Source organism: Thunnus albacares, chromosome 17 (assembly GCF_914725855.1).
Source record: "Thunnus albacares chromosome 17, fThuAlb1.1, whole genome shotgun sequence".
Classification (NCBI taxonomy): Eukaryota; Metazoa; Chordata; class Actinopteri; order Scombriformes; family Scombridae; genus Thunnus; species Thunnus albacares.
In genome coordinates this window covers 15,633,059-15,657,880 of record NC_058122.1, presented here as the reverse complement: position 1 = coordinate 15,657,880, position 24,822 = coordinate 15,633,059, and the positions used below count along the sequence as shown (strand labels likewise).

General features: G+C 41.7%; 2 protein-coding genes across 4 annotated transcripts in view; both read left to right on the top strand.

The window, feature by feature from the left end:
* Positions 1–1,372: 1,372 nt before the first annotated feature.
* srl (sarcalumenin) lies at positions 1,373–15,608 on the top strand. Of its 2 annotated transcripts, XM_044331483.1 has the most exons (7): positions 1,373–1,473; positions 10,275–10,364; positions 10,494–10,589; positions 11,518–11,553; positions 12,886–13,002; positions 13,430–13,663; positions 13,818–15,608. In XM_044331483.1, exons 1-7 carry the CDS (start codon positions 1,413–1,415, stop codon positions 14,627–14,629), a joined length of 1,446 nt encoding a protein of 481 aa, XP_044187418.1. In that variant the 5' UTR covers positions 1,373–1,412; the 3' UTR covers positions 14,630–15,608. The 2 variants fall into 2 exon arrangements, with proteins under 2 accessions (XP_044187418.1, XP_044187419.1); XM_044331484.1 differs by lacking the exon at positions 11,518–11,553.
* Positions 15,609–19,961: 4,353 nt separating this feature from the next.
* Positions 19,962–24,822, top strand: part of LOC122966716 (adenylate cyclase type 9-like) — a 34,055-nt gene continuing 29,194 nt past the window's right edge. For both annotated transcript variants that reach the window (XM_044331015.1, XM_044331014.1), the window contains exon 1: positions 19,962–23,555. In XM_044331015.1, coding sequence (XP_044186950.1) covers positions 21,743–23,555 — 1,813 coding nt within the window. In that variant the 5' untranslated portion in view covers positions 19,962–21,742. The remainder of the gene's footprint in view (positions 23,556–24,822) is intronic.

Sequence of the window (24,822 nt, the reverse complement as noted above, 5' to 3'; positions counted from 1 at the left end):
GCTGCTAATTTACTTGCAGCTCATTTACTGCAAGGGCTCTAAAGCTGTTACAGTCATTTGATCATCATTCTCTGTTGGGCAAAGCAATCATGGCCACTCATTGTGATTCTCTCTCTGCCTCATTTTGTCAAATTTAAAGTTACTCTTCTACCATTCATTAAGAGGCAGGCAATATTCATTTTCAATCTGTTTATGCTTAAAGGTACACTATGCAGGATTTTCCTAAAAAAACAAAAACAAACAATGTATAGACTCATATAAAAGTAATCCCTCTCAATCATCACTTATGACCCACTAGAAGTGTGTGGCGGTGTATGTATCTACAGAGACTCTGCCCTCTGCCTGTATTTTCTTATTATTTTGCTGTTTTCGGGATGTTTCTGGACATCAACCTTTGGGCAGTGGGTGTGTAGCCCCCAACCAACAACAGTGCGCAGGGAGTGAGGTCGGGACTCGGAGCGTAGCGACCAGGTTACATAGCTGTCTCCATCTCCCTCCTCTGCTCTGCTCTGCTCTCTGTCTCTGTGACATGGATGTACGAAGAGCAGCAGGTCTGTGTGTCTGAGCTACACACACGCAGAGCATTCACACAAAATCCGGCAATGCGGCACCCTCTGGCAGGCTTGTGCAGAGGTGTGGGTGCGTTTATTTGTGCTTTCAAACTAAATGCTGTGAAACAATCAGAAAATAACATTTTATTTATCTGATTCACAGCTTTGTTCTCACCAGTGCTGCTCACTCTCTTCATTCACTCTTTAGCTCACTCAACCACCGCTGCACTCTCTGCGTAGTATACCTTTAATTGAAATAATTGAATGTTAAAGGTATAGTTTGACATTTTGGGAGACCCTCTCCAAAGGTAAAAAAAATAATATCCCTACTGGTACCTTTAAATATCACAAATTACCACCGTATATTTCATTTGTTTAATCTGTACACAAACAGAAATGTAACAACTGCAAGTTTTCTGTCATTTTTCTGGCAGTTACGTGATGATTTTCTGTCAATCTTAAAGTGACGACAAGACTCCAGTAAGTCACTGCACCCAGCCAAGAAATACAGCATGTGAAAGTGAAGTATCCCATTCTAAGCTTGATTCTTTTAAACACACACATTTTTCAGTCACTGAAACAAATTTGGTATTATTATCATCACTGCAGCAGCCAGGTCTCCTTGCACTGATGCCGGGGGCTGAGCTGCAGCCTCTCTAAAAAGGAGAGTCAGCTGCTTGTACGCGTAGAGTCCCTGTGGCATGCTATGACTCCTGCAACACCTCGAATACACAGGGCACACACAGATCTCATCCCCTCCACCAGCTGCTGTGCCCCGCCTCTTCTCTCTGCAAGCCCTTTAACCTTCTTGCCTTGGTATATATAGTCTGTGTGACTATCAGAGTTCTCCTGGCAGCCATCATGAAGGGTGCAGTCTCGATCTGCTGTTTCGTCTCCCTGCTGCTTTTGCAGGCCACAGCAGGTAAGACTCAGACGCATTTTGGTCAAATATCTGGTGGCCTGTAGGTTTATGTCGGGCGGTGCACTGAGGCTATATATGTTTGTGTACAAGTGCTGCCAAAGAATGAAACAGTGATTTGGTTTAAGTTTAGAGGTGGGGGTATTGAATGTGCTACTGCCACATTTGATCATTAGTTTGATCATACAGTGACTGTTCAGATCCAGAAGATGTGATTCAGACTGTTGTTATAGTCATAGATATTAAATTGTATTACTGCCAAAAATAGTTAGTTCAAGTAGGTTCTTGTGTCCATTGTGGGGGCAGTTTAGCCAGGAATGGCATTGGCTTTTAGAGGCAGAGTATGAGGACAGTGACAGTTATGGGGACACCAGCCAAGGATAGACAGTGACAGAGACAGAAATGTTACACCAGTCTTTACCACCAAGAAGAACTATTTAAAATCTGTCCCAGTTTATAATTACACTTTTGGCACCAGGTGTTAAATGGAGGACTTAAGTGTATCTTCCTAACCTTTTTATTTTTAAATCTGAAACACAACAAATACTGTAGTGTCTGCTACTTTTGATATATGAACAAATTTCCTATCATATGTGTTGGAGAGTTTCTGAAGTAGAGCTCTTCAGGAATATTCAAACTAGAGTTCAGCCTCATGTGGACTGACAGCGTGTCAGCTGTCCTAATGCATGGCACCAGCTGATGGAAAGTCTACCCGACTAGAAGAGAACAGTCATGCGGGAGCTTGATTGGACACACGAGTCTCTTTTACCTACGCATTCATAGATTTGGTCTCTTTGCTTCATTCTTGAATTACATCCTCTACAAGTTCATAAATTATTATTAATTAAATTATTATTATTGATTTTGAAGAGATACTCCTCTTTGAAATTCAAGTCGCTGTGATGATAGCATCGTAAAGCACAGGGATTATGGCTATCTCATTATAAATATGATTACATGGAACCCATGGAATTGAATATCTTGGTGAGCTGATCACCCACAACTACTCCCAGATTATCCCAGCTGAAAATGTGGACTGGCTTATGGATCTGGACTAGAGAAGATACCCTTGTCTGTCACCCTTGTCTGTCCTTGGGGTGGCGTTCAGCTCCACAGCCTAGGGCCAGGCCTCCATATTCCAGGCTGCTGTCAGGTGTCTAAGATTGGAAGGCCTCCTGAAACCCAACACTGTCCACTATAGTTCCTCCCTCCCTCCGCTTGACTCCCCTTCCCTCCTGACTCCTCACCCCTCCCATCCCCTAGCTACCCTTTAGATACGCTGCACAGCTGCTGTCACTCTGCACTGTCACAATCGCAATTTATTCCCAGCAGTTGGCCTTATAGGGACATGCATTCTCCAGGCAGGAGGGGCTGAACTGTGGCTGCAACTCATGCCTTCATAGACCTCTTCTGCAGGCCTGTGCAGGTGTCTTTTAGTGGTGGCGTATGCATAATATTGATTTCTGCTACAGAGCACACAAGAATTTTGATTCCAATACCAGCAGGTTATGGGCAATTATGAGAATCATGAACTTCTTGCCGCTCAGTATGTAATCATTTGTGTTATTGATTGGTTTGATCGCTGTCGGGAACTCCAATGAAATTGCTAACTCTGCAGAGAGGAGCAGAAAAGGGTAATCTCCCTCTAAAGGAATGTGGAATCGATTTGCTATCATTTCATCATAGGCTGTCTAACAGCCCTGGGCTGTGCAAAAAAGCAAGTCTAAAAAGCAAAGACATTAACATTATATTCTAACACAGTTAGTTTCATTCATTGTGGATTTTGTGAGAAATAAAGCTGAACGCAGCAGCAGGGCCTACACATTGACATGGTAATACTGATGTTGTGAAATCTTACACTCATTACTGTCACATGCAAATTTGAAGACTGAAGCCAGTTGATTAACAGCATCCATCGCATTAAATGAAAGATTAGAACTGTCCACATTTTGGTGTAAACTAAGGACACCTTGACATTTGACGTTTTGTAGACAAAATAGAAGAATCATTTTGGCATAATAATGCTTTGCCTACCTCAGATGTATGGTTAGACATCATTAGATGCGGGTTTAGCAATCTGATCAAACCTCCGGGTTCAGTACAGCTTGCTCCATCTGCTGTGCCAGGGTAGCTCTGACTGTGCCGTAATATTTCCTTTACAGTCATTTACCTGCATGTGTTACATACTTCGATCTTTCATGCCGAAGCAATGACCAGTGGAATCCTCTATATTTTTGTGGGTGTGAATGGATTAACATATGTTACATGAGTAACCTGGTCCATGATTCTGCTCCTTACCAGAGTTTTAGGTAGATCTGACAGTGTTTACATGTAGGGGTAAACATAGGCTACTATAGTAACTGTTAGGTAATTATAAGGGTTTTTGGGGGGTTTTTTGGGGATATATATTTTTTTCTTATATTACAGCCTCATTGGAGCCTTGATTAGTTCTTTACACATGTGGTTTATACTTAAGTGATAATATTATCGATCACTGAAACAAGAAAAACGTCTTTGGACTTTTCAGTGTGCAGAAAGGAGACATGGAAAGTTAATGGCGCACAGTCTCCACGCGATGGCATGTGGCATGTCTGGGACATCCCTCTGAAGGGAATAGTGGAAGGGACACTGAACTGTACTCTGTTACTCCACACCTCTCCTTAAGACAAGTCTCCTAGTCCCAAGGGCACCTTTCCTGGCTCTCGGAGAGGAGAGCAGGGATAGAAGCATCAGATCAACACCTCAGCGTAAAGTGTCTTTGCCCTTGCACCTTCCTTTGAGCCTGTCACTCCTCTTCGTATCCATTCGTCTGTGACCCCTTAGAGGACTTCCAATGTGGATATAGCTAACATAAGATGATCTGTAAGTGCCAGTAATAAACCTTGAGTCAGTCCAGCTAAAAACAGCCCAGCCTTTACTGTAGACCAACATGTACCCACCTTTGGATCTAGAAAGCATTTTCATGTAAAGTAACTCCGGCTGAGATCATACATTTATGGGGACTAATGTGAAATGTAGAAAAAAGACATAAAACTGGATTGTACTTGTGATGGAGCTTTATTTCATGTGTAAAATACCTGAGATACATGGGAGACTGTAATTTGTTTAGTTTGCTAAAATCAGTACAGTATTTGACATTTATACATATATATTACATTATATTACACAGCCTGTTATGAGGGATGTCTCTCAGTCTCCAGAATGACTAACGGTCAATGCCTTAAAATAGGAGGCAATTCTGCCCCCTCTTCTATCCATCTTCTGACCCATTGTAGGGCTATTTCTGACTATGGGGGAGTACTAGCTCCACATGCTGTGCCACCTGTTGCCATCCGTGGCCTCTTCTCACCACACCCTATGCAAGCTCTCCTGACTACGTTCACACCTCTGATGCTTGCTTGAGAAAGAATTGTGTATTTTTATGGGCACAGTTTTATTATGCATAAACTAGACTCTGTTTTTAGTGAAATGCAGATGCAAAGTCCTTCTAAAGTGAGCAGGAGAATTGGCTTGTGTGTGTCATTGATGGCATTTAAATCCTTGGGATTTTACAAACCAATTGTTATGTAAAAATCTCATCCATTCTGTTTAAACTGAAAAAAAATAGAGACCTCTCCATGGATCTTTCCAGTGGAACCCCCTGGCCTTTAGTTAAGGTTGCCTGAATCCCCCCGTGCTCAGGATAAATCCTCTGACTGGAGGTTCCGGCCCGCCACCCTCATCATGTTCAGTTTAATTCAATTTACCTCCACTGTGCTGCAAGCAGAACATGATCTGGGGGTTTTACACATCCTGGGGTTTTACCTAATATATACGTACAGTGTAAATGCACATGACTGCAAATACATACCAGCACACACATGCACGCCTACATAAGAATATATACACATTAGGGTTGTATGCTTTGAGTACATAAAATAATGCATATTTTTGTTCAGAACGAAACTGAGAGCTCTCAACTCAACTTGCATTGTTTTTTAAAACTTGTCTCAGCTGATATGTCCACATGAGGGAAGTGCAGAGGGAAGTATAGAGCAGTTTTCTCCCCTCAGCCTTCAGGAGACAAACTTTGTACATATATCAGTTTGTATAGTTAAATTCGAATATTTGGGGGAATAAAAATGCAGTAGAGTAGAGGGGGTCTTTAAACTTGGGCACTTTCAACCTTTGCACAGGAGTTTCACACTCAGAGTAGTTAATTGACATTGTATCTGATAATTGAACAGCATCCACATAAGGATCTATAGTTGAGGCATGACTTACTCAGCCGCTGAGGCCGCAGTAGGCTTAAATCGCCAACATTCCTACTGGATGTGCCGATGACACCAGAATGTTTCTCCAAACTGAGGGAGGGTTGTGTGGCAACGGGGCTCAGTGAGGACACATGGTCCTGGGCGCAGATGTCAGGGGTTCAACTCCCCTGGCGCCTGCAGGGTTCATTTTGAGCACTGATGCAAGGCCCGCCGTCCACAGGCAACACTGGCCTCTCTGATCTTTGCGGAGCTCTGGGCCTCAATCAGGGATTGACTGGATTGGAAGGTGTTAACAAGTTCACGGCAGTTAAGGCCCACTCAAGAGACTAGTGTTAAAAGACATGACTCTTCTTAGTGATGAGTCAAGTTACAGAAACTTGAGTAAGCTTTGTGTACTGCAGATACAATCCTATTATGTTGAAGAGATGAAACCTGTTCCTCAAGAGCCACTTTAGCCTCCAAGTTGAATCATCCTCAGCATCCTCTGATAGGTGACTTCTCTCACACTGACAAGAAAAAATCCCTTACTCATAGTGTAACTTGTCACATTTTGTGCCAGAGTGTAAGCCATAACCTTAATAACCTTGATTCTTACCTGTGCCGTGTTTCTCTTTGATTCATTTGACATGCAGCCAACCTGTGCCATGATCTGTGTTGAGGTTTCTATATGGCAACCATTTATTACAGATAATGCTACAAGATTACATAATTTATTGTTGTTTCTAAAGATGACAAAAATAAAGTTGTATTGCTACTTCATCAGTGCATTAAGTGTAGTGACGGGATAAAGAAGGGATGGCAGACATGGTATTATGAGTTCAAATGCATGAAAGGATAACACCCATTTTCCTTTCCATTTTAACAACCTGACAATTAAACATATTCTATATGTATATAAATACGTAGTCACATTACTGCATGTTTTTTGGACTGCAGCATTACTTATAACCTCCTTTTATTCTGGCTGCTAACCTTTTGGTTTCTCTTGTTCTTGCACCGTGCTGGGAGCAACATTACACAGGCTTATTTTTAGCAGGTTGACTCGGGGAGAATCAGCGGTGTTGCGTTGTTCCTTAACCAGAAGTGTGTCACTGCTGCTACGCTGCAAAGAAAAATCTGTTGGGGTCTAAATTAAATCTTGAGCCATATAATGTTTTATCGTGGGGGGTCTTTATTTTATTGTTTAGCTATGCACGGTTTGAAATGTTCCTTTTGGCTTCTTGTGGTGTCAAATCTTTTGATTAACTGAAAGTGCTACCTGGATTTTTATGAATGGAGAAAGGACACTTTCAATTTCTGACTCATTTGGCATACATTTTTATTGACTCCAGTTCATTTTATGATATAAATGTGTCTATATCTTAAACAGTTGTGGTGTTGTGATATAAAAAAGCTTGCTTCAGGCTTGTAAACAAACAGGCCTTCGGATGATTTTCCTGTAATTTGATACAGCGTCAGTTTTGGCCAAAGCAACGTGCAATTCTGACGGACACTTGGCCAGAAACACTAGAAGTCAATGACCACATGGCCAGTGGCTTTACTCCAGGTTAGGGTGCAGGATGCCATTACAGTGCTACCCTCTGAGAGGGTTGAGCCTCCTCACTTAAAAATATAGTATATAGTCACCTGTAGAAAACACCGTTAACATCCAACACTGCTTTGCTGTGAGACAAACTTTTGTTGCTTGGTTCTGACACTAAAAAAGAAGCAGTTCTGTAATTATCTCTTCCAGAGAAATAATGTCATGGATTATATATTGTCATCAAACAAGCACAATCATATTATCAAAAATATGGTCATTCATTTTTGACTAAATGAGTTCCAGCGCTCAACATGAATTGTTGTGATGCCAGAGAATGAGGTTTTGGAGTATTTCATGGAATATGGCTTTAGGTTGTACCTCCTCTGTCACCTCCTGACCTCTGACACTTCTTACTACCCAGAATCTGCCGCTAATTCAAATACAACCTTCTTATGTGCAAAAAAGTCCAATAGCAAATCAGGTGTAATGACAACCAAATGATTATAGTGTTATTATTTGGTGTACACCAGAGGAAAGATGCAAACTATAAAAGCTCCTGGACCTGTTTCAGCTCAGTATGATGTAACTGAATGAAAGAAACCTGAGCTCTTACTGCAGTGTACATAAAATTATTAAAGGTTGTCCCATAGGCCTAAGATGACTTGACTTGTAACCTGATAAGAAATCTTTAACTTCCCTCGAGTGCTTCACTTTGTGTTTTTTTGTGATGACTATTATGCCATTGGCAACAGTGCTAACTTTTCATGATTTCTGATCCTCCATGCAAGCATTTTCATCTGAACATTTATTGCTAGTTTTACACAATAAGCAGCAACTTTGAAAAGGTTTTTGTTAGATTTTTGTCAAGGAAGTCAAAAGATGTGCAGCTGAAGAGGTTTTTTTCTTTTCTGTCATTTTCTATCAACTTTCTTCTCTAACCTATTTCAAGATCAAGTCAAGGATTGATTTTGAATTATGCTAATATGTTTCCTGCACCAGTAAACTGAGTTTAACTGGGATGTGCTGACAGGAAGTATGCAGATGATGTGTTTATATAACAACATCAATATTCAGATTATGGCATGTGTTTTCTGATTTACAATTCAATGACTGCAATTAACTGCCCCACAGCTGCTACTATATCAGCTTTAATATTCCACTAACATGCTGCAAATGCCTTTAAAATTCCCCCACAACTCTATTAGGGGAGTGTCTGGTAGCTTGGATACTAAGGCCCATAACCCCCCAGGGCATGGAAGTGTGAACGAGGAAGACTTCCCAACTACTCCTATATATAGCTCATAACCGCAGCAGATTTGTCTGAAGCAGGACAGTGTGAGAGGCATCACAGGGACGCCTGCTCTGAGACCTGGGCACACAAGGACAGGTCTTACAGACTGATAAGTCTGTGATTGGTTGGTAAATATAGAAGAGAAAAGACAGAGGATTGCACATCATTGTCTCATGTATATTACTGACTAGAACACTCAGTCCAGCTCTGAGTTCTCCTCCTGGTCCGAGGTGAAATGGGGAAGTCCCTCACTCTGTCTGTCTGCCTCTCTCTTATCTTTGCCATTGTTATAAATCCCATGGTGATGCCAAACAAATGTCTTTGTCTGTTTATTTTCAGCGTTTGCTTTCTAAATTAAGAGCTGATTGTACTAACAGCTGTGATCTAAGTAATCCGATATGCTCAACACTGGACATGACACACTGGTGAGCGGATACGTTCTCTCGGATTCTCTCTCTCTTTCTCTCTCTCTCTCCTAGTCACACACACAACTGATATATTATTACTTTTATACATTTTGTTATTAACATTATCAGTGTGGCTCCTATGAAATATGCATATGCATGTTTAAAATGTTTTTTTTTTACCTCATGACTAACTAACAGAGGGATTAGTCAAAAGATTTATGAAACATTCCTGAAAGCAGTTATCTATATAGTTGGTAGTTTAACTCTCATCTTCTCCTGTTCACGTGTTGAGGGGTCCATGAGGAAGATACTAAACCCCAAATTGCTCCCCTTGTATATGTATGCTGAGGGACAAATGGTATCTGCCTTGGACCAAAATGCCCAATATTATGTGTACATTGAAAGAAATTCATACATAATAAATCTCCAAAAATTAAATAATAAAATATTTTTTTAAACAATAAAGCTCAAAATAAATTTGGATTAAAACAATGAGATTATTTTATCCTTTTTGTAGATTTCTTTTGTGTGTTTTAAGAATACCATTTTAAAGGTCATTTAATTACATATGATGTTATAATGGATCAATTTTCAGTACAAACACATAAAATTAGGTTAAGTGTTGTCATTCCCAGTTCAATAGTGAACATTTTGCTAATACATTCAGTATGAACATTTTGTGACTGTTTGCCTCTGTTCATATTCATTGCTGAAAAGAACCACACAGCAGGGAATCAATGCTGAAAGAAGTCTGCCACACTGAAAGCACCGAAATGATATCAGTTATTCATTGTGGTCATTCTTTCCAGACACTTGGTATTATAAAATATTAGGTTGGTGCTAACATGTACAGTGAACACTCTTAAGGTTTTGTATCTAATAGATAGCAGTAAAACAGAGGAGAACTAGAAGAAAAGACGATGTCGAAGAGCCTTTTCCTGCACAAGGAGCTGCAGATGAAGGCTCGGGTGGCAAACGTTTGATCATGAGACAGCTCAGATGTCTGATATGTCTGAAACGGATGACACCCAATGTAAAACTGTCCTCCAGCGTTTATTACCAAATGTCTCTGTATTACACCCAGCAGTTGTGACATATATAGCGAGATGTAGGATGTATTGATTGACGCGCAAACAGAAAAAAACAACATCACTTGCCTCAGTAGCAAAGCTTTATTGATCACATATGACAAACATATAATGAAACTGTCATTCAGTTGGTTTTCACCAAATCTGGCCACCTGGGTACACTTCCATCACTCCTTTATCAGACCATTAAAGAGACACTGAGAACTTGAACTGAGTTTAATTTTATCATTGTTGTTTTTACAGAGGAAGATTTCATTTCTGCCCTGAGAGACAGATCTCACATCGATGAGACGCTGCGACTTGCAGCTGAGGAAAAATCGGGAGACTATGCAGGTGAAAATCAGAGATGTTTCAGTAGACTAGAAACATGTACTAGAGCTGGTAATGTGAAAGAAAAGAAGAGAGAAATTCCTCATGCTAACATCTTTATTATTCTTTCCCATCATCCTTCTTGTCCACCAGCGGCTCTGGAGAGGTTGCGGAAGATCTACCACACATCCATCAAGCCGATGGAGCAGGCCTACAAGTACAATGAGCTGAGGCAGCATGAGATCTCAGGTATAACCAAGGCTTCAACTTCAACTGCACTCTGCTTCACTTTCTTCCGTTGTGTGGATTTTTTGTTTGGGTTGCATTAGTGACTGATTTGTTGACTTGTTTGTTGACATGCAACATCTTTACACTATCAACTCATAAAAATAGCAGGATCTTGTACTTTTTCACTTCTTGGGGCTCTTAGGGCTCTTCTTCAGAACCACTGTTATATGAAGGTATGGACTGCCTGTGATATTTCTAATAGTATGTTGGAAATTTTGTAGGCTCTAGAGTATAAAAATTGTGACAACAAATGTAATCATACCCAATTGTATTCAGTTTAAAGTCCAACTTAAACTGAACTTAGCTGTGGCAATGCAGGCTTTAGGGAAAAGGTAAAGTATCATCTTGTCTGTATCACTCCGTTCATGCTACTTTTAAAATATTTCTTCCCCTTTTCTTCTATTCATTTTTTACTCATTTTTGTAATTTCCCTGTTTGATTTTTAAATGACTTTTTGCACTATTTCTCCACAGTAACCTCAACACAGTACACTGAACTGCCAAGAACAAACTCTTTTTCACAATGAAATAAATCTCACCCTCTTGCGGCTTTCCAGGCTTGGCATAAAATATCATTTGAGTGCCATGCCTTGATATGAAGTGTTATTTCTCGCTGTACAGAGTCAAAAACTGGGCAATCAATCAGATTCACATCTTCCATTTATGCAGAGATTGACATGTTTGACACATCAAGTCAAATATGGGACTACATTCCATTATCTCCCACCCATTCATACACATTGTTACTCTACCCCTTCCCTGTTGCTTCTAGAAACCTCACTCCCTCACTGAGCTCTCCTCACTCTCCTCCACTTCCTGTTCCCTTCACTTCTCTGTACTCCATCCTCTTCTGTTCCTTCCCCATCCCCTCCGCTCCCCTCATCTAACAGCCTACTCCGGACGAACCCTGGGGGACTCAGCCACAGGTGGGTGTGGGTGGGACTTACCCATGCATGGCACTGCCTGAAGTGCTCAGCCCCTCGGTTTCCCCCTTCATTTGTCTTCATACATCTGTGAGTCACTTAGATCAAAATGAACATTGTGCTGCTCTCTATGGGTTGAGTTTTTCAAGCACGGCTCACTTTAGATGATGTGTGGTCAAAGTGCTCCATGAGTGAAAGCATCAACCCATAGAAGGAGTGCAGTGTGAGTCTAAATTGGTTGTACTCTTTATGTCACCACTTTTATCTTTGGTGTCATAAGGATTTCTATTCATATCACTTTGGACAGCAGTGTTATCCAAGGAGATTACTCAAAGACATTTTGGTTGTCACTTCAAATTTTTTAAAATTACCAAAACTCTAATTTCTTACTAATGAATTAAAAGGGAAGAAATGTGCATATACAGATTATCAAAAGTTCCTAAAATATGAATTTTTAATGTCTAGGTAGTATATTATGTATTTAATGAGAGACTACACAGAAAGTTGTGTAGTTAGGGTGTAAAATGTGGGGGGTTGCATGTGCAGTTCTGGCTTCAGCAAAGGATGAACAGGTTGGAGGAGGGGACACTGGTGGGGAAGGGTGGTGAGCGTTTGGCTAGGAGTGAACTGAATAAACACACTTTCTTCTTTATTTTCTTTTTTAAATTTTATTTTAATTGAATTATTTATCATTCTTTTGTGATGACATTTTCTTTTTTTTGCTTTTCTTCATATGTTGCTGAATTCATGCAGGTTTGGACCAACACAGCAGAGCTTACCCCTACACACACATACACACACATATGTCAGCCTGCTATGAGACACAAAGCTTGCTTTGAAAGCCTTTCCCTCTTGAGTCTTTAGTCATAGTATGGACACTGCCTAACTATGTGTCACTGAGACATGGCTGCAGCACTTCACTGAGCTTTTTATTATGCTATTAAATATGCCTAACAGCTTTGAGACATTTTTCTTTACCCATATCCTTTTCTTTTCCTCTGGATTGAGAGTGACAGTGTTATTCTGATGTGCTTCTTGGTGTCTCTCAGAATTAAAATATAGTTCATCCCAAAAACAATCCCAGAATATATTTGGGATGGATTGTTGGTTAAAAAAACTATCCTTTCATGAGGCATAAAAGGAAATGGAGACTGCAGCACAAGCTCTAAGGCCTTTTTTCATCAGAAACAAATACAATTGCATAGTTTTGCAGATGCCTACATCTCTCTGTGTAACTTAATTTCACATATAACATTTGGGATGAACTTGAGAGGTTCTCCATCATCATTTAGCCATCCTACTGAGATTTTAATCTTTGTCATCTTTTATTCACAGATGGAGAAATTACCTCCAAGCCCATGGTGCTGTTCCTGGGACCCTGGAGTGTAGGCAAGTCCTCCATGATCAATTACCTCCTGGGCTTGAGCGACAGCCCCTATCAGCTCTACACAGGTATGTTACACACATTTTCTTTTTAAAGTAGTAATCAACAATGTTTAATGTTGTAATCTACAATTCAGGCTGAGCATTCAGGCAGATACCCAATGTAAATGTCAAAGAGAAAGATGAAGTAACCCTAAAATAGCATCATAAAACCAAAAGGGCCATTAGAGAGGCAACTGTCTTATCTAAATATTACAAGGTTACATGTGTGAGTGTACGAGTATGTCATTCTGGCTATCAAGTAGGCAGATCCATCACATGATACCATCACATGCATTTTGTTGAATTAGATCCATATTAAGGAGGCTCAACAATGATTTTTGGCAATCTAGTACCCCTTGCTCAATCGATTTAACATCTTATCTCATCTCTGTGTGGATCTATTCAGATTTTTTCGTGTGTTCTTGCTAAACTCTTTTTTTTCATGAATCTTCAGGAGCTGAGCCTACTACCTCTGAGTTCACTGTAATTATGCACGGGGAGAAGATCCGCTCTGTTGAGGGCATTGTTATGGCTGCAGACAGCTCTCGCTCCTTTTCTCCCCTGGAGAAGTTTGGCCAAAACTTCCTGGAAAAGCTGATTGGTATTGAGATGCCCCACAAGTTGCTGGAACGTGTGACCTTTGTAGACACACCTGGAATCATTGAGAACCGCAAGCAGCAGGAGAGAGGTAAAGCACGAGGCAGAAGATTTTACCCTCAGTTTGCAAATTTTCAGATACATTAGAACTTCCTCATTAATCAATTTTACTCGTGGACGTTGATCTATGTGATGCAACTCGGTATTTAGTTGTAACAGTTACTTATGTCTCTTCTTCGATCTAGGCTATCCTTTCAATGATGTTTGCCAGTGGTTCATTGACCGTGCTGACCTGATCTTCGTGGTGTTTGACCCCACCAAGCTGGACGTTGGCCTGGAGCTGGAGATGCTCTTCCGGCAGTTGAAGGGTCGTGAGTCCCAGATCCGCATCATCTTAAACAAGGCTGACAACTTGGCCACCCAGGACTTGATGAGAGTCTATGGAGCACTCTTTTGGAGCTTAGCTCCCCTCATCAATGTGACTGAACCCCCTCGCGTCTACGTCAGCTCTTTCTGGCCATATGACTACGCACCTGACACCAGCCGTGAGCTCTTCAAGCGAGAGGAGATCTCCCTGCTCGAAGATCTTAACCAGGTGATTGAAAACCGTATGGAGAACAAGATTGCCTTTATCCGCCAGCATGGCATCCGCGTGCGCATCCACGGCCTGCTGGTGGACCGCTATGTCCAGACCTTTAAAGAGAAGATGAGCTTCTTCAGTGACCCTGAACTAGTCTTCAAAGAGATTGTGGACGACCCCGATAAGTTCTATATTTTCAAATCCATCCTAGCCAAGACCAATGTCAGCAAGTTTGACCTGCCCAACCGTGACGCTTACCGTGACTTCTTTGGCATCAACCCAATCAACAACTTCAAGGCCCTGACGGCTCAGTGTTCCTACATGGGAGGCTGTCTGCTGGATAAGATTGAGAGGGCAATCACCAATGAGCTGCCCGCCCTTCTGAGCAGCATTAACTCTGGCAAGCAGCCTGGCCTGTCCTCCTGCGAGGCTACTGGCTGTGGTGAGAAGCCAAAGAATCGCTACCGAAAGAACTGAGGAACACCAAATAACTTGAGTGGGGGAAGTAAGGAGATAGAGGAGGTGGAGAAAAGGGCTCTGATGAAAGCCAACCCTGCTTTTGTCAGAATGCCTGTATTGTATTGAGGAAAGGAGATTTTTGTTTGTGTTTTTTTCCTCAGGAGAATATGGCAAGGTGCATTTAGGGAACTGTGGGGATGAGGCAGATAGAGGTAGGGAAGGGTCATTGTTTGAAAAGGCAGCTTAAGGATACAAGTGCTGAATAAATGAGAACATGCCACTGATCACTGAGCTTTGTTAAAATACATGCCCTCCTCTCTCCCTTGCACAATCACAGTGGACTGTCTGGGATTTTGGGGATTGGGGAAGTAATGATGTGAAGAAAAACAGAAATGGAAAAAACGATAAGCTAGAGCAAATAAAAATTGAAAATCCTGATACTAAAAACAGTCAAATACCAGCTCCCTTGTATGTGAATAAAACAGGAAAGTGGAAACAGGTGTTGCAAATTTGTGTTGTAAAATCCTGAGAATTGCATTGCAGCAGGTCAATTCCATAAGCTTCATAAGCTGTTTTTGAAGTAGCCTTTTTGTGGGTGCTACACAAAGCCTTTGTGTTTGGGTAGTTATGCAAACCTTTACTGCTGACATAGATTAATCTTAACCCTGCATGTTAGTGGTAACATCTTATTTAACAGATGTCAGTTTTGGTGCGTGTATTTGCCTTCTAACAAACTCATGTAACATTTCCTTATGTTACTGAAACCTGAACCAACCCTGCCATGCAACAAATGAGGCCTTTTTTTCTTAGTTTTATATGCTCACCGGTCTTGGTTGTTGACAACCTGTGAAATGAGCACTGTGATGGAAGCAGAGGTCAGGGTTCAAGAGTCAGAGTCTTCAGAGTGGGGAGGGTACGTTCATCTGCTTCACTTCTTAAACTGTTCTTACTGTTTTGTTTGATTCTATAAATTTGCCAGTCTCTGGCAGAAATTCAATACTGTGTTATGAATTATTTTTTTCCTGCATCAATAAGCTTCCCAGCTTTTTAAGTTGAATGACCATAAGAAATAACACCTGAAAGATGTGTTTAAATTATAGCTGTCTTTATCCATTTGTTCTGCCATTACTTCTGCAGGTTAGAAATCTATTTATTGATTTTTTTTTCTGTGTAAATTTTCCAAATGGGCATTGAAATAGGCTGTGTATGTGTACTGAACAATCCTGCTGTACAATTTTATGAACTTTCACTTCAAAAATGTAACTGTCATTGATCATGAGATTTCTGATGCCCGGTTTTCTCAGCTTGCTTAAGTTGGTCTGGAGGTGATAGAGAGGGAAAGGTGAAGTGGAGGACTCGTGAGTTGACCCCTGACCTCTGTGGAAAGAAGGAAGCCCCAAATACTGACCCTTACACATCACAACTGGTTTGGAGTGATACATGTCCTAGCCAGCAGGTTCTTATGTAAGCCTACCTCAATGAACTTTCTAGGTGTATGGCATTGTGAAACTGCTTAAAGCAATAGTTCAGCATTTTGGAAATACACCTATTCGATACTGAATTATTTCTTGAACGGGCGCAGTAACTTCATAGAGTCTTGTCATTACAATCAGTTGGTCAGGCAGCCAGGAAGTTCCTGCGCCTGGCCAAGAAATAGTCTGGCACATAACCCCTCTTTCATGTGTCTCTCACTTTGTTTTTATATGGATTAAACAAACAAGATATAACAGTGAGCTTCAGAGGTGCAGGTAAGTGAATTTCATTATCTTTGGACGGAGCCAGGCTAGCTATTCCCCCCTGTTTCCAGTCTTCATGCTAAGATAAGCTAACCAGCTTCTGGCTCCAGCTACATATGCCATACACATATTACAGTGGTATTAATCTTCTCATTTAACTCTTGGCAAGAAAGTGAATAATCATGTTTCTCGAAATGTCAAACTATTGCTTTAAATATAAAGTCCTAAATCCTCAGAGCACAAGTAGGTGGTAAAGAGTACAGCTCCAAAAAGCACCAAGTTAACTCATGGACAAATGCACTTCCAATTCCCTCTGCCTCCTCCCCCACTAACCCCACAGAGAAGAGTCTTTTCCCAACTAAACTCTGAGGCATAATGCAAATAAATCTAATGAACAAACTCCAATTAAACTTAATTTTCTCTTTGAGTGTGAGTGCTCCACAGGATGTGTTTAGTATGTTTACACTGCAGATCCAGAACATGCCCACTAGAGAGTGCTGTGTAAAAGTGTAAAAAATATATATATATACAGACCACTAACCAACACTCATCATGGCAACAGTTTATAGTGGAGTGATAGCCCAGGCTAAACTAGTGTTGTGTGGTTGTGTTTTTAGTATGTTTCAGTATCAATCATCTTAATTTACCTGTGAATTAGATTTGGAAAGGATGTGTGTCCCATTAAAGTAGTTGCTGACTCACTTTTTTTGTTTTGGTATCAAATTTAAACCATTCTTAGCCATATTGGAAAGCTTGATCATCAAGAATAAAGATTTCTGATTGACTAGGTTAAGTGAAACTTTGTGGTTATTCTGATAAAATGATCAATTCCCAACCAGGAACCATTAAATAAGGAAACAGAGAGATTAGTTCCTGTAGCAAACTGATTTTTTTTCTTCTTTTCCTCCCTCTCTCTCTCCCACTATCTTACTGCAGCCCTCTATCACATCTCTGTCTCCATTCATCTCTGTTCTCTCTGTTATACCTTGTCGCCAAGAGTCTGAATACTCTGAGGGTCCAATCTGTCACATTTGGGCTTGAAAGCATGGTTTTATCCTGCAGCTGCATTGCACCAACTTTTTGTCGTGACCTGAAGTGGGGAGGGATGTGTGTGTGTATATGTCTGTGTGCATAAGTGAGTATACACATGTTGTAACTCAGTAGTAGGTTTGATAGCTATGCACCAAGACTTAAAAGCACGTGTGTTTCTCTGTGAGTGTATTTGCACTGTTCCTCAAAGAATGATTTCACATGAGAGGTCTGACTTGAAAATGGAAAAAAAAAAGATTTAAAGTTCATAATAAGTTCTACAGAAGTCTTTTTATGCATAAAAGGTTCAACGGCAACCATTTTAAGGAATTAACACACAGGGGCTTTGTGTAAATGAAAAGGTTTTTTTTTTAAAATATCCTTTTACACACAAAAATGTTTCCTGAAAAATAAACATTTCTGAGTTTTTAGGCACACACAAAACAGACACATTATTTGCATTAAAAACAAGATCATTGTATGATGTGCATGTTGCATATACATTTACAATGCATAACCCAATATGCACAGGCACATGTACATATTGTATCTTGTTCAGGGTATCTTTCTTCACTACATATGAGAAAGACTTTTGTATCTGTAGAATAAATCTTGTGCTTTGAAATTCATCTTAAGACTTACCTTACACTAGCAAGTTCTATGGCACGACCACAAAGCTTTGTATTATATTATGTAAATCACACACTGATCTAAAAGTGGCAGAAGTCTTCTTTTCTCTCCTCTCATAAAAGACGTGCTTTTGTTCTTCCCCTACAGAGAAGTGTACTTCAAAAGAGTGTGCACACTCCCTCCCAGTGATCTTCTCAGTATACTGTGAAGCCACTGTACAGAAGACTGCAGTTTGATATTTTCTTAGGCTATTGAATGGAGAATGAAGCAATTAGGAAATATGCTGCACATACTGTAGGATTGTACTTCTCCGCACTGAGATTTCCGTTTTCAAATACGTCAGTGTGCAACACCAAATTTAGTCTGCCTTTATGTGCTAACTTTATTAATTGAAGATCTTAATCCATCATAATAATCTTATAATCCAATATTGATATTGCATTAATAGTGAGTGTCTAGAGCTGTTTAGTGAATTAGTGTATGTTGTCTTCTGTGGCTTCACTGTAATATAATGATATTCCCTTTTTCTGCAATGAGTTTTTCTTCTGCTGTCATCCAAGGGCAGAGGTTCAATATAAAATAAATAAGGGGTGGAAAAGACAAGAAGGTGGAGAGGCTTCATCGTTCAACTGAAAGTGAGGTTGCGCTCATTGCGGTCCAAAAAAAAGAGAAGAAGGCGTCCCCACCCTTTCCAAAAATACGTGCTCGTTACCTCTCAGTTCCCGTTCTCCCAGTGCGTGCACGTAGCTCCACGGTCCCCCTCCCCTCCCATTAACAGTCAACCCTTCTCCTCTTCCCTGCTCGCCTAACACAGACAGAACCGTCAAGTTAACCGCAGCCCTCAAACCGGAAGCACAGCAATTGGACTTCTAAATAAACGACCTTTAATAGTCTGTTTTATCACTTTTTTTTGGTTGAGGCTGTAATTTTGGAGTCTTTAGGAGTAGATCTGAAGAAATTCAATACTAATGTCTGGTACAGTTGTTACACCATACAGTCTGGAATTTAATTGAACTTTGCCTCAGTTTTTCCTCCTAAGTATTGCTTTTACTTTTCAGACCTTTACAATGATGTGTCACATGTGTTATAGGACCAGTGTGTAAGATTTAGGAGGATCTATTGGCAGAAATGGAAAATAATATTCATAAGTATATTTTAATTAGTGTATAATCACCTGAAAATAAGAATTGTTGTGTTTTCGTTATGTTACAATGAGGCCTTTATATCTGTAGAGGGAGTGGGTCCTCTTCCATGGAGCCCACCATGTTGCACTGCCATGTTTCTACAGTAGCCCAGAATGGACAAACCAAACACTGGCTCTAGAGAAGTAATTTCGCATTTTTCGTGGCCACTGTAGGTTCTTCTACACGCTTGGAAGGGGAAGGTGAGGGTGAGGGGTATTCAGTTGGTTGCAATGTGCAATGTCACCACTAGGTGCCACTAAAACCTACACACTGCACCTTTAATGATCGTGTGCAGCAGATTATTTTTTCTTGCAAAAAAAAAAAGCCTATATTTACCTTTGTAATACTTTGGGAAATTACTTCAAAACAGTGGTATGTGTGACTTCACTGTGTGAAATTAAGCTTGTATAAAAGATTTATACAAGTTATTCTGAAGGTATGACTAAGAAAATCATATGCTCAGCTCGACCATGTGGCCACTGTCACCAAAACAAAGTCCCATCATGTGAGAATGAAAGATTAAAAAACTTCACCTGAGGCATAAATGGGGTCTTCTGTAGCATGTTTAGCAATGCAGATTGAAAAAGAATATGAAAACTTGCCATGAAAGAACCGTTTTCATTTTTAGTTTAAAGTGTGCGTCACTGAAGAACTGTATAGTTGTATTAAACATGCTATTATATGTACTACATGAGGGTTTATTCTGAAAGAAAGGGGCGGAAATCATCTTTATTTTATTCTGGCATACTTCACACTCACACACACGCTCTCACATACACACACACCTCTCGCGGCTGGACGGCTGTCAGCGCACAGAAGATGGTGGCGGCTGCGGCCACTGCGTTACCCACCGCGCCTGGATAGCGCACACCACATTTCACGCAGGTGTCGACGCTGCTGCGGCGCACAGATACTGGTCAGATAAAGGACACAAGACAATCTTATCTCACTGTGGACGATGCAGGGAATTGAAAGGCTGGACAATGCAGCAGCCCTAATCCATCATATCTGTCTTGGATTAAAGGATAATTATTAGGAGATATGAAAATATTCTCTTGTGCACCCCATGCAATTCAATTAAAGTGGCTGGATCAAGGCAGCACTCTGGTTTGACCTGTGGGACTGTGGCGTGGGGGGCGTGGAGCGGAGGTGGAGACCTTTTAATTAGCCCGACTCTCTCCGGGCTTTCGTCGTCTGCCATTTAACTGGGGGGCACCAAGCTGCCATGGGCAAACTTTACTTCAGGGAAAAGGATGGACTGGACGATACTTCATGTAGCCTAGTCGGTGCAAGTCTGCATTTTTCTTCTCAGCTGGCCGGTTGACACAGAATATACAGCCAGGAACCGGCATGGTCAGGATATCTGGACAATCTGGATATTTCCTTAGGGCGCATTGTGACGATGAGTTGGCGACATTTGGTGTGTCTGTGGATACCAAAGCACCACCAATGCAACGCTAAACCAAGACTGGTTGGTGCATAGCCACGGGACAGAGTGTTTACACACGAGTCACTGACAGCTCATAATAAAACCGAACAGTTTTTTTCCTGGGATTTCTGCACATCGCGTCTCATGCATTTGTCTCCTGCTGACCTCCGTGCACAAAAACCCCTCTGCGTTTTTGGAGACGCAGCAGCGGTGAAGACCCCGGAGCGAGAAGTCAGGAAAGGACGGGGCTCTGTCCACGGAAATAGTCGCGATTAGGCCCCACAGCAAGGAGCATGTGGGTATAAACACAAGCTTAGGTGGCAGTTTTTGCGCGCATGTTTCCGTTACCTGGAAGTGATCAGCGCCCCAAAGTTGAAAGCCGATCTCTTCCCTCATCACGGCAAACAGCAGATCCATGTGTCGAGTCTTTTTTTAAAGATGTAAAAACAAACACTAGAGAGAATTAGTTTTAGATTAAGTTTTGCTCAGAACAAAAACGTCAGGAGGTATTACTGTGTATTTCCAGTGAAAGTAAAAAACTGAATCGATAAGCATGACTGGACATGCACCAGTAATGAAAGACTGCAGCAAGCTCTCCAAAAAACAACACCATCATTTAACTGGATTTGATATTTCAGTAACTTCCCAGGAACTTCCTTAAATCATCTTCTTTACTTACTTGGTTTTTCTCTCTCAACTTTTCCCTTTACAGACAGTATTTTGTAATTCTTTTCCCCTACATATGTTTCCAATGAGTGAAACAGTGAGTAGGCAGCTGAGTGGACTTGGAGTGCAACCTAGCAGGCAGAGAGTGAACCGTGGAGTGCGTCAAAACAGACGGGAACATGGAGGAATGCAGGGATTGACGTCAAGAGGGGCAATAATGAACTACTCAAAATCTTTGGAAGGTCTGCTAGTGTTTCTACAGCCACTACACTGCTAACTGAGTGCAATTTTCCTGGAAGAGGTTTTGATTATGCTCTGTGTTTTCACTTTTAAGACTTTTTAAGATTTGGTTGTTATACTGTGGCTCCATACTTTGCCTTACTACTTTACCTATCTTCTCTACCTTGAACTGTCCCCTCTGCATCGTCTGTGATTTTGGAAAGATTAAAAAAGCAACATGGCATCCCCCCAACATCAACAACTGCTGCCTCACAACACAGAAGTGAGCTGTGACTCAAGTGGAGATGGGGGCGTCTCAGTGAGGATTGGCAGTAGTGTCAAACACAAGCACGGAGGCGGGCCGCTTGGTTCAATCGGGGGAGGCTTCATCGGAGGATCCAAGCATTGCAAGTACAGTATCTCCTCCAGCTGTAGCTCTGGAGAGTCTGGAGTGAGGAGGCCGGTGGTCAAGAGCTTTCGCACACAGAAGAAGATGCCTCAGCTTTTTGAGAGGTCTGCAGGTCATTTCTGGGACCCAAAGTTTGACTCTTCCATCCTGGAGGAGGCCTGTAGAGAACGGTGTTTCCCTCAGACCCAGCGGCGGTTCCGTTATGTGCTCTTTTACCTGGCTGCTGCTGGCCTCCTCTGGGGATTGTACTTTGCTGCCAACCCTTCCCGCTGTGACAGGACAGCTTTTCTCATTCCCACTGCATCCTTTCTCCTTTTCTGCCTCCTCCTTTTCCTCTTAACTTTCACAAAGCTCTACTCTCGCTGTTACAACCAAGCATCTCTGTTGCTTATTATTGTAACCTTCATCCTGACCCTGGCCCCCCAGATCCAGACATCAGGCTTCAGAGATCCGGAGACTCCTACACCAGCATTTGATGTGGAAGAGTTCAGTGGCATGGAGCCCACATACAACATGTCCTATGACAAGCTTGTGGGAGGTAGCACCTGGTCCCCCTGTCTCTCTCCTGTTGGCACCTTCTCACTCTGTATTGAGGTTCTTCTGTTGCTTTACAGTGTTCTTCATGTTCGTCTCTATGCTTCTGTCCTACTCGGGTTTCTCTACTCTGTATTTTTTGAGAGCTTGGGCTGGTGGCATCTAACCCAGGTGGGGGGCAATTGGAGCATAGCCTCTGAAACAGACTGGAATACACTAAGCTGGTTGGGTCCAGCCAAAGCCCTGCTCCACCTCTGTGCCCACGCCATTGGCATTCACCTGTTCATCATGTCTGAGGTGCGGTCGCGCAGCACCTTCCTTAAGGTGGGGCAAGCTATCATGCATGGTAAAGACCTGGAGGTGGAGAAGGCCTTAAAGGAGCGAATGATCCACTCTGTCATGCCCAGGATCGTGGCTGATGAACTGATGAAGCAGGGCGATGAGGAGATAGGTGACAATTCTGTGAAGCGATACTCCACTAGTGGTGCAGCAGCTGCTATCTCCAGCCCTAAGAACAATAAACGCAAGAAAACCTCCATCCCCCGAGGTCAGATCATCTTCAGACCTTTCAACATGAAGCGGATGGAGCCCGTCAGCATCCTCTTTGCAGACATTGTGGGCTTCACAAAGATGTCTGCCAACAAATCTGCTCATGCCCTAGTTGGCCTTCTAAATGACTTGTTTGGACGTTTTGATCGGCTTTGCGAGCTCACCGGCTGTGAAAAAATCAGCACTCTAGGAGACTGTTACTACTGTGTGGCTGGTTGTCCCGAACCCAGATCGGACCATGCCTATTGCTGTGTGGAGATGGGCCTGGGCATGATCCAAGCTATTGAACAATTCTGCCAGGAAAAGAGGGAGATGGTCAACATGAGGGTGGGTGTCCACACTGGCACTGTACTGTGTGGTATCCTTGGCATGAAGCGCTTCAAGTTTGATGTTTGGTCAAATGATGTCAACTTGGCCAACCTAATGGAGCAACTAGGTGTGGCTGGGAAGGTGCATCTATCGCAGGCCACCGCCAACTTTCTGGATGATCGCTACCAGCATGAAGATGGACAGGTCATTGAGAGAATAGGACAGAGTGTGGTGGCAGACCAGCTCAAAGGTAGGTGCTCTGTGAAAATAAGGTATAAATTAACATGCCAAGTATAGATGTAGTTAGTGGAGGTAATGCCACACCTTTTTCCAGTATTATTTCATGTTGTATTTTAGCTTGCAGTATGAAAAAGGTAGCTTTAATATCTAACAAGAATAACGTAATACGAAGGTCAGCAGCAGATGCTACAAATGGGCTGCAACAGTAAGACTTATCGATGCAATTATTCCTCCATGAGCCCACAAACTTTGGCATTTTTATGTTATGTTTATGTCCTGTAATGCTTCCTTGCCATCCCTACAGGAAATTATGCCAGCATATCAGCAGTTCACCCCGATATAAATCAAAACAGTGGCACAGGAGCATTTGTATAACTCAAGGTGGACACAGGGTCTTAGCATTGTGTATCGTAACTGGTATAGATTGACTGGCAAGAGTTTGAGTCTGTTATCAGTGCCCTCTGTGATGTTAGTATTATGTGACTGTGTCACAGACAGACGCCATTTTCTTTCCCAGCCTCCCCTGCACCCTGTCTCTGCCCACTCTTTATTCCCTTGTTCAATTACATTGCCTTTCAGACGTCCTCAATGTGTCCTGTTCTCTTAACCTCACTCTGAACCCCAGGGATTGCTTTACAACACTGCAATTGTCGCCTTCTCTAATAGTGATTTGCCTGCAGCTTTGTCTTCACTTCTCTATCTTGTCCTCACTTTGCCTTGCCTCAAAACTGCTTGACTGCAGCTTTGATTTGACACGTTTAAGCAATTCTCTCCCGTGTAACTAATTGTTGGCTTACTAGCTCTTTTCGTCATTTGAGGCTTGTTGATCCATTATCACCTGGTGTAAGTGAAGTGACAGTGTCTGACTAAGATATTGCAGATGGTGTTCATCTGTCCTTTCAAATTTGCATTTCAGGTTTGTTTTGGTTCTCTCTTTGGAGACTGCATGTCTTATTTTGTACAGTGCATTTTAGGCACAGATTAGCATGGATTATGAATTGGTAATCTGTACAAATGAGCAATGTAAGTGTACACATTAATAATTAATAATGATCAACTTGGCCTGGAAACAAGTGCTGTCACCAGTCAAGGAAGGAGATGGAATGAAAGTGCCTTTTGTTTACCAGCCAGCCCAGAGTGATTTATGGGCCTGCATTTTCCCCTCATCTCTTAGATTAATGAATGTATACCACTCTTGCACTTGCTCCTCTTTTTTTATTGCAAGGATAAATGTGTTACCCACAGTGTTTTCACCCCCTCCTCTTTCTTCTTCCCCT

Excerpts from the sequence above, each read along its gene's own strand:
- srl (XM_044331483.1), top strand. The coding sequence starts at position 1,413 with ATGAAGGGTGCAGTCTCGATCTGCTGTTTCGTCTCCCTGCTGCTTTTG. Across the intron at positions 10,365-10,493 it reads AAAATCGGGAGACTATGCAG|CGGCTCTGGAGAGGTTGCGG; the intron begins GTGAAAATCAGA and ends CTTGTCCACCAG. Across the intron at positions 13,664-13,817 it reads CCGCAAGCAGCAGGAGAGAG|GCTATCCTTTCAATGATGTT; the intron begins GTAAAGCACGAG and ends TCTTCGATCTAG.